General features: G+C 35.9%; 1 protein-coding gene across 1 annotated transcript; it reads left to right on the top strand.

Annotated features, from left to right (window-relative positions):
- The first annotated feature begins 1168 nt into the window (after positions 1 to 1168).
- LOC141847977 (protein PECTIC ARABINOGALACTAN SYNTHESIS-RELATED) lies at positions 1169 to 10274 on the top strand. The gene is given in 12 exon segments (XM_074736084.1): positions 1169 to 1527; positions 1530 to 1546; positions 1888 to 1938; positions 2055 to 2145; positions 5133 to 5206; positions 6421 to 6509; positions 7063 to 7182; positions 7566 to 7682; positions 7862 to 8005; positions 8075 to 8198; positions 8322 to 8513; positions 9605 to 10274. Coding segments are annotated over 12 exon segments (1686 nt in total). The 5' UTR covers positions 1169 to 1220; the 3' UTR covers positions 9965 to 10274.
- The last annotated feature ends 285 nt before the right edge of the window (positions 10275 to 10559 follow it).

The following is a 10559-nucleotide window of genomic DNA, read 5'->3' on the forward strand; positions in this document are numbered from 1 at the left end:
TCCACAGTTGTGGTGATGAGTTGGGTCAATTACAATAGAGTAATGTACCCTACTGTTATTTCTAGGGTGTTGAGTGGAAGTCCCCGGGGCAATGGTGCAACGGTAGGACATCCGGATTGTAACTTTGGGACTCGCGGTTCGATCCCTAGCTACGGCGTATTTGCAGGAATTTTCCTCCAAATGGGGAACGCAATCAAAGGATGCTGGGCATCTGGATTGGCCGCCGTATGCGTTTCCCGATTTACCCTGATGGTCGGTGGGAAACTTCCATGGGACCGGGCCGACCACCCCAGAGATGTGGCTACTGGGATTATCATTTTTTAGGGTGTTGAGTGGAAGTTGATGCTATCAACCACCAGAGAACTGAACTTCTTCGGAGTTGTTCTTTGAGGGTTCACCATCATCAACATTTTTTTCTCAATTTAATCGATTTTCCATAGAAGTCGACTTGGCATACATAGTTAACTGCTAGGTCAAATGCTGAGGCAGAAGAGTGACCCAATCTACATGCACAATAGAAATGTCATTGGCTGCTAGAGGTTCTCTAGTAAACGCCCTCTCTAATGCATTAATCACGTGTTGTAAAAAAGTGAAAAGTAGAAAATGAATAGAATTTAGAGAGGTCCTCTGATGCTTCAATCACTAGGTGCCATGAAAAGGTGGCAAGAAGAAGAATGGATAAAGTTCAAAGAGTCAAGAGGTTTAAAGGGTTAACGAATCTTTAATATTTATACGAAAGTTACCTACAAAGGCATAAGTCTGAAACCTTTATTCATGATAGTTGTCATAGTTGAGTTGGACTTTCGGGACATAATTGAGTTGGTTACAATGGAATAGAATAGTTGAAGTGGATAAGGATCGAATCTCAATGAAGCCGAGATAATGTTCTCCTCCGTTGTAACCAAGTACAGTTTCTTGATTTACTTCCTCACAAATAGTCATCGAGTCGATCGTGTGAAATCATGGTGGTAAATTGTACCTTTTACTTAAGAAATAGGATGGACATATTAAGTGATTGAGTTAAATAAGTAATAAAAACAGACTTAACTGACTCATTTCCATGATAAAAGCTGATAATTTTTATAATTTATATTTAGTTTTTAATTTTTATTTCGGAATTAAAATGCAGATTTGATGTGTACACGGGAAAATAACATCGATCGAACGCGCTACTTCGGGCTGGATCGTTTACAGAGGGAGAGAGAAGCGGCGAGCGCAATATGGCGGAGCTCCGCCACTCGGCTTCCATGAGTAGCAGGGCCTCCGCCGGCGTCTCCCCTGCCAAGGTCGAGGAAGCTTCCCATTCCTTCGTCTCCGCTGCCGCCACCGACCTAGGCGGACGAGATCAAGACCGGGATCACGACAAGGATCCCCACCGCCCCTTCTTCGCCTCAGCCCTACTCAATCTGCCTGCCCCCATCCGATCCCTCTTCGCGCTCGAGGACCCGAGGGTGTCCACCTCGTACTCCTACCGGATCCTCGTTGGATTCCTTGCCTTTATTGTGTTGGTTGGCCTACTATCCCTCCCCTCTTTTGGAGTCGGCTGGTGAGATCCTCCTCCTTAGCATTACTCCTTGACGCGCTTGCTTGATTTGTATCCTGTTACTTCAATTGGAGGTTTTGCAGTAGTAAACTTGGTATGATTACTGTCTTGCCCATTTTAGCCGAAAGGATAATGCTTTTTTTCCTCTCTCTCTCTCTCTCACACACACACACACACACACTCACACTCACACTCGGAGCTCAATTGATGCATTTTCTTCTCGTTATCTTTATCTCGTTCCGTTAGTATATTGGTGTTGAAGTTATCATGGATCTCAATAAGTTGTTTGATTGACTTTTGCTAAATGAGATGGTCCAAATGACTAAGTTCTGTCTTTTTGGTAGAATACACCTTATTTGTGCCATAAAGAAGGGATCACACTTCACTGTCCCCGTGTAAGTTTTCAGTTGTTATACTCATCTTTAAACATGGATTTTCCTGGCTGAAGAAACAGCTTTCCTTTATTGTTGTCGTAAATTGTTTTTTTTTTCTTCTGTATTCCTTGCTTCAGGTGAAGGAGCCTCCATCACTTTGGGAGAATCCCTATTCTTCTACTACCTCATGGAAACCATGTGCTGAACGCTGGGATAATGGTATTACAGGCATGTTTTCTCTCTCTCTTTTCCTTTCAATGAGATCTGTTTCTGTTTGAAAGTGATTATGTAGATGCCGCAATTGGGTCAGGGGTGTTGATTTTCAGAAAGCATAAGAAAGTTATTACTGGGACATTCAAATTGAAACATCACTGTGTTTCATATAATCAAAAAGAGAAAAAAAAGGTGTTAAACACGCTAGGTGGGTTGAATTCCTTCCAAAGTATTAGTTTGTTTAAAGCATCCACTTGCATTGACTCAATTTGTGGCAGCCTTATATAGAGTAAACAACAATAATAGGTTTTAAGGTCGATAAGGTTTAGTGTCCCACTTTTTCTAACATTACAGATGATTTTTTTCCCCAGATATTAAGGATGAAAATTGTCACAATTAGATTCACTTTGTGATTAGGTACAGTTACCTATCTAGCTCTAGACACTTGTACATTCCTTGAACCTCACTTAGAGACCTTTAGATATGGGAATAAGCAAGTGATCGTACAGGTCACTTTGGGAAAGACAGGATTCTAACTCTCATTCTTGATAGATTCTACTTGTCATCCTAAAGATGAGATGTTGCTAGAACGTATCTCAATGTCATGTGTGCTAGACAACCAAAGCCACAATAAAACACCTTTTTGCACACTAATGTTTATTACCCATGTTTTATATTTACCCTTAACCAATGTAAGTCATGATTCCATTGTAGTGGTTGTAGCTTGGTTCTCTAAGATGTCCTTTAAGGAAGTTGGTAGATTGCATGGATTGTCGATGATGTTAGTGAAGAATATTAAGTTTGTGAGTTTTTTTTTTTGGATGGAAGCTATTTTGACTCAACTTATATTTTCATCCACATTTAATCTCAAACTGATGGCTAGATCAACATTATCAATTGTAGTTTAGGAAACTTTCTTAGGTGCCTAGTGGCCAAAAAGTTGGGAATTTAGATATTGATTTTGTTGATTAGTAACAATTCTAGATGTCCTTTTGCAATCATTTATGAGTCCAGAACTTGTCAACATATTTATTATTTAGATTTCTCTACTTGCCACCTCTCATTCTTTTGAGTGATTCATATTAGTGTCAGGAGGAAAATAACAATAAGTAATAAAACATATAAATTACATGTTGATGCATATCTTAAACATAAGGAGTGCATCATATGGCACTATGTACTTGTTAGCATTCTCATCGACTACTTTCAAAGTACACCTCTAAGACTTATTATTAATACTTTCATATTGTGTGAAAGATCGGATTGTTGCTTCTATTATTAACATAGAAGCTAAATTGAGCATTAATCCAATTTTCAATTTAGAGGACCTACTGCCATATCAATGGACAATTTGAGCTTTTCTCTTTATCTGCTGATTTGGTTGCTACTTGTGCATCTACAACTCAAGTGCCTGCTCTTCCCTCCATGGTGCAACAATATCTTTAGGTTGAGAGTATGATTGATGCATAGACAATGCTAGCGCCACATGGAAGCATTTAAAGTTACTTCCTCCATTGGAAAAGACATTTTTAAATTACAGAAGATAAACTTCACCAAATTGCTCATGAGTTTTTGGTATAATAGAACAAGTGCTGGAGCTATCTTCTCCATAATCACTTCATAACTTTCCACTTCCCTCCTATGCTTGGTGTTATGAAATTTGATTTTGATTATCTTCTTTCAAATTTATAGGTTGAGTTCTTCCTTGTGGGGTAATTGATGCATAATAGGAATTCAATTTTATTTTAAGTCCTTGATTTGTAATGGTTAATTGGGTAGAGTCTCTTCATGAGAATGAGTTTTTAAGAAAATCTTGAAATTGGTAATTGTTTTATTTACTCTTGGAAGTTTTGGTAGAAGTTTAATTAATAATGGTCTGTTTGAATTTGTAGTCCAATTATTTTCTAGGTTGGACTTTTCAAAGGGATCCAATTGTCTATCTTAGATCATCTTTCTCTTTGGTGAATTCAATTCTGCATGAAAACTGTTCAAAGTGCTGCTATATTATTTATCCTTTATTTATTCTCTCTCCTCTATGATTCTTTAAGAGTTGCTGTCATATTTGCTATTATTGCTGCTTTTTTCATTTGGAATTTACTTTCATGCAAAATAATTGATAATCTCTTGTTGGTTTATGAAGATACTATAATTGAGTTTTTAGTCTCCTTGTTCAAACTGCTTCAACTTTATACAGATTAATTTTGGACCCCCTATGAGTTGAGATCCTGTAAGTAGTTTATCATAAAGTCCATTGTATTCAATTTAATAAGTGAAAAGATCAAGAAACATGGGTATCTAACCTTAAATTAATCAGAGAATATATGCTTGCCTAAATGCTTCATTTTATATTATATTTATACTTGTACCTAATTATGCACATAGTGAAACATGTAATGCCTTTTGATATGTATCATGCTGATTCTAATAAGGTGGAGAGCAAATTGACTAGTGGACTATGGCTAACATTGTAGCTGTTCTGACTTGGTATAGCACACTTGCACTTGCAACCTCAAAAATAAAGTATGTTTTGAGCTTTTACATCAAACTTTATTTCTTACCCACATTCTAGGAGTCATAACCTAGGTGCATGTCTATGGTGATGCCATCATATTAATTGTGTGCTAATATTTGGTTCACTTAACTTTTCTTGACATGAGTATTATTCAACATGGTCACTGTGGTATAAGTACCTGAATCTAGCACGCATAATGACTGAATGAGCTTGATGTTTTCTTCACATGTTCATATACTTGCGTACCTAGGCATATATGTTATTTCACGTACATACACTATTGTAACCTATATTTTCGCTTCATTTTAACTATTCTGTGTATCTAAGTTCTTTGACATGTGATGTTATTTAAGTTTGGTTTCTTGAGGTTTTGACCTAGATTTTTTTTGTTGCCAACTTTATTATCCTTGTTTCTCTTATATTAAATCCTGTTTTACTATTTGCATGCTATTTTGTCATGCTGATTAAGTGATGGTTCATTCATTTGCAGTACCTCCTGAGAATGAAACCAATGGCTACATATTCATCCATGCTGAGGGTGGCCTTAACCAACAACGTATAGCTGTGTGTACTCTTTTTCATTACTTCTGTTTGTGTTATAAGTCACTTTCTTAGAGTTTTTAGTACACTTCGGTACATTTTGAATGGCTGATGTGATTTGTTTAATATGTATTTCTAGGAATATTATTAGAAATGCTAAATGAAGATTAGACCTAGTTTTGAACATTTAGGATCATCAAAAGTGCTGATGCAAATTGAACTCCTTTTAATTTTAAGGTCTAGGTTCAGAAGATTTGATCATTTCTGTTGTTGATATGCTATCTAGCTTCTCTGGAAAGTTTAATTCATGGGATTTGCCGATATAGCCAAAGTTTTGATGCTGTTAAGTATATCATGTTTCCTGTTAGTTCTTTATATTATTGACAACATAGTCTGTCTCTCTGCATGGGAGAATATGTGGTAGTTTTTATCTTGACTTAGCTTCTCTACTTGTTACTATTAATCGAAACAGTGGATAACACCCCTCATGTTCCTAGCTTGTGAAGGGTCTTTTGGAGTGAGCAACCATGGATATTGAAAAATTCTGAACATGAAAATGATTTTCAAATATTTTGCAGATCAGTTGATTTACATGTATCTGTCCCAATCCATTAGCCGACCCCACTTAGTGGGATAAGGCTTGGTTGTTGTTGTTGTTGTTGTCCCAATCCATCTAGCAAAACATTGCATATTGTCCTGGTATCAATAGTCAATGAATTCCCTTGCTATAAGGAGGATTATTGGTGTAAATGTTGAATGTACAATTATTTTTCTTGCTTCTCACTGTCAATAGATTTTATGTCAGATTCAAAAGGTCTGGCTTAACCTTTAAACCGACCCTCAATTTACCTGCAACCTTCTAGTGGCAGTGCAGGCCCATGCTTCTCTTACATAGTTACTACTAGCATGCTGTAGATTGATACTAGGAAGCAGTTGGTTGGTCAAGCATGTGCAATGTCTGTGTCACTGTTATCTTAATAGTCTATATTGTAAAACTTTCTTGTGGTCAAAGCTTGTATGCTCTCTGCTTTGAAATACTAAGACTGATGCTGTTTTGTCTTGGCATATTTGCTCAATTGTTCTATCATTGCAATCTTGAAATAAAGGTATCTACTTTTTTGGATAAGGCTGTGTTGTATACTGACATGATATGTGAAGATATTGGGAACATCCATATATTGATTTTTTTTTTCAAATTATTGTGAATTCATTTTCCTTCTTAATCGGTTTCTTTGCAGATTTGCAATGCTGTTGCTGTGGCAAAGATAATGGGCGCAACTCTTATTTTGCCCGTGCTAAAGCAAGATCAAATTTGGAAAGATCAGACGTGAGTTTTTCCTAGTCAATGCCCTTGCATCTCCATTATCAAATCAAAAACCATCCAAAAATCAGTGTTATTTAGGTTGTATATCGTTTTGACTTTAATACTCTCCTAACTGAATTATAATCTATTTAGTTAATAACCATATTGTCGATTGCATGTTTGCACTTTGCTGGAAGAGGAAAATTATCTAGTTCTTGATTACTGGAAAGTCAGCAATAGTTTGTTTTCACTTGTCATATAAAAAGGTATAGCAGGGTATCTTTTGCAACCTGCAAGATTTTGGACTTAATTTCTGAGTGACCAAGTAGAAAATTTGCTGATGTATATATTTGAATACTGCAAACCAGATAAACAGAGTTGTGAGGATACTATCAGAATGGGGATTATGCGTGATGCTTTGCATGTTTTGTAAATCATATTTGGCTGTCCCTTGAAGCTAAGATAGTAGATCCGTTGTCTTTTCATCTACGGTCCCATATTTGCTTGTCATGATTGGTTTTAAGTTCTACACGTTCAATGACATTTCCAAATTTGCTGTTTTGGTTTTGTCATACAGGAAATTTGAAGATATATTTGATGTTGATCATTTCATTGAATATTTAAAGGAAGATGTACGAATTATACGAGACATTCCAGAGTGGTTTACAGACAAAGCAGAGCTCTTCACTAGTATAAGGTTTTATACTTAATTCTTTATTGTGAATTAGTAATGTTTTTCTCCTAATTCTTTGTTGTAAATTAGTAATGATCTAATCTTTTGAACACTCTTTTCAGTTTTCACTTCTATGCTTTATGTGAATCAGGACAGATGGTTAATTCATCATGTTTCAGAATTGGATATTTTTAATTATACATAACCCTTAACTTCTGTATCTTGTTTGTTTTGACTATTTGAGATTATGCATTTTGTCATGTTCTCATTTGATCATTCTCAGACTCAACAAAAACATTGCACTGCAGCAACTAATTCTAGGTCATCTTATATGTAGTTTCTGAGCATTGGGTTGAACTATATAAATTTAGTAATGTAGCACTAACAATTTGTGGTATTCATGATAGACGAACTGTGAAGAACATTCCAAAATATGCATCAGCAGACTTCTATATTGACAATGTACTTCCTAGGATCAAAGAGAAGAAGATAATGGCTTTGAAGCCTTTTGTTGATAGGTTGGGGTAAGTAATGACTGCTAAAATAAATCATACATTCACTTTTCATTGTTTCCTTGCCTGTTCTCTAATTATTATAGCATCTCATGCATCATTACAGTAGAATAAAATCACAAACATGTTGTCATGTGTTGTTCTCATAGCATATGTAATTGACAAAATTCTTTTGTTCACACCATTTTCAGGTATGACAATGTTCCACCAGAAATAAACAAGCTCAGGTGTAAAGTTAATTATCATGCCTTAAAATTTTTACCTGAGATTGAGGAAATGGCTGATAAATTGGCAGAAAGAATGAGAAACCGCACTGGCAGTGTGAACCCATACATGTAATATCTTCCTCTTTAGCAATAACAACAATTAACCTTCAACATAAACTTCTTGCTCTTTTCTTACAGGGCACTTCATCTGAGATTTGAGAAGGGAATGGTAGGCCTCTCCTTCTGTGATTTTGTTGGAACTAGAGAGGAGAAAGCAATGATGGCAGCATATAGACAGAAAGAATGGCCAAGACGGTACAAGGTGATTGCAAATAATAACCTTTTCTTAAGTCATGATGTTCTTATGTTATCATTAGAACAAACTATTGCAGAAATCCATTTTCTGTGTGAATTTAGGTTAGATTTAATTAGCATATTGTTGCAGAATGGATCTCATCTTTGGCAACTTGCACTTCAGAAAAGAAAGGAAGGTCGTTGCCCTCTTGAGCCAGGGGAGGTTGCTGTTATATTACGTGCAATGGGATATCCCAAGGAAACACAAATATATGTTGCTTCAGGACAAGTGTATGGTGGAAAGAACCGAATGGCACCATTAAGAAATATGTTTCCAAATCTGGTAATACATCAGTTCTCCAGGATTATAAACAGCTGATGAGTTAAATTAGAAACGTATAGTAAGACTGGTGATATGGTGAAAGCAACTTCATTTCTACCAATAAATGCTTTTAGCTTTGCCCTTCAAAAGATATTTGCATCTATTTTGTCTCACCTTTTGTGGCTTTGACAAATGAGGATTTGGAGTTTTGATTTGGTTTCATGACTGTAGCGACCATAGCAGACCATGGCTACCAAGGCCCTAACTTCGCATCTACCAACTTGCCTCAGTTTTTTTTAAACATTCAGCCACTCAAAATGAGCTTTAGGAGTGTGCTTGAAAATTTTATTAAATCTTTGTTACTTTTGATTAACACAATGAGTTTAAAATAAAAAAATAAAAGAAAGGTGCAAGGAAAGTAACTTCTTTTAGGCCTTTTAGTTATGTATTCTTTTGAGCAGTGATGGAAAGAATACAGAACAACCAAGATTTAAATGTGAACTCTTCCAAAAGCTTGAGCTATAGGAAATTGATCTAGTTCATATGTCTATGATCTCATACATTTTCATTATATTCTAACCCCTCACAATCAAATCGAAGCAGGCTTATACTGTGGCTGGTTTACAATAGAAAATCATATCATATCACATGGTAATAGAATAGAAATTGAAAAGACCACTGCATATTTATCATCTCATCATCTGGACTGTATGAAAGAAATTTGTTTCCCAATCTATCTTTCTAAAAGGTCAAATAATCCATACATTTTTTTTCATTTGAAAACTCTAAAGGAAATGAAAATTATTCTTCTTTTTCTTTCTTTGCCCTACAAAATAAGCAAATCTTTCTTATGGGAAAGTTGTCATTGTGTACTTTGTCTTCCTCCAAAATTGCAGACCAACTTGCCTTAAGTTTGTTTTATGAAGTATTTTGCCTGAGTTTAATGTTAGTTTTCTTATTTTCCATAAAGTTCCAAGTGGTTTGTTTAGGTTTTGAAACTTTTTTCCTTTGGCAAGTGCTACTTATCTTGTTTCATTTGTGACAAGCTTTAACAGTTACAGCAACTGAAGTTAAAAGATCAACAATTAAGTAATCCTTTTTGTTCATTGCAGGTTACTAAGGAGGAACTAGCGAGCATAGAAGAAATAGACCATTTCAGGAAGCATGTGACTAGCTTGGCTGCCCTAGATTTTTTGGTATGCTTGAAGTCAGATGTGTTTGTGATGACGCATGGTGGCAATTTTGCCAAACTAATAATAGGAGCTCGCCGTTACATGGGCCATAGACTGAAATCGATAAAACCAGACAAGGGACTCATGTCAAAATCCTTTGGGGATCCCTACATGGGTTGGGCAACCTTTCTGGAGGATGTTGTGATTACCCACCAAACAAGGACTGGCCTTCCTGAAGAAACGTTCCCCAACTATGACATATGGGAGAATCCTCTAACTCCATGCATGTGCAGAGCTTGAGCAGAACTACCAATATCAGTTTTGTGTAACTTGTTTCTTTGTTTTTCCTCGTGTCAATTTTCTTTCTCATAATTTGTCTCGTAAGTGAATCATAACTAGTGTAGGCCTAAACTCTTCTTCCAGAAAGGAAAGATGATTTGATATTGCTACAAAATCTCATCCTGAGAATTATCAGTTAAAATGTTATATCAGAAGTTTATTCTATCTTTTCCATTTTTTTTTGGAAAAAAAAAAAGCAACCCTTGTACTCAAAGTTATGCTGTTCTTGTTGATCAAATTTGTATAAAGTCAAGCTTCAGCTCTTCTCGAATGATGCAGGTGTACTACTAAGCAATAGTGTGCGACGGTGTAATGGTGGTACTATTGGTGGGGGGTTTCTTGATTAAGTATATATATATATCTTCTATTTGATAGAAAAAATTATTGAAAGCAGTACGAAATATGATTATTTGGATGAATCAGGTTATCATTTGGCAAAGCGGCTGTATTGTGGCTAACACTTTTAATATTCAGATGGAGTATGATGCTCTACAACGATGAGTCGATCATGGAGATCAGCTATTGATGATTTTAACGTGAGTACTTTTTAGATTTA

The sequence above is a fragment of the Curcuma longa genome, chromosome 16 (genome assembly GCF_044706935.1).
Source record: "Curcuma longa cultivar G26 ecotype Majalengka, Jawa Barat chromosome 16, ITB_CL_G26_1.1, whole genome shotgun sequence".
In the NCBI taxonomy this organism is placed as follows: domain Eukaryota; kingdom Viridiplantae; phylum Streptophyta; class Magnoliopsida; order Zingiberales; family Zingiberaceae; genus Curcuma; species Curcuma longa.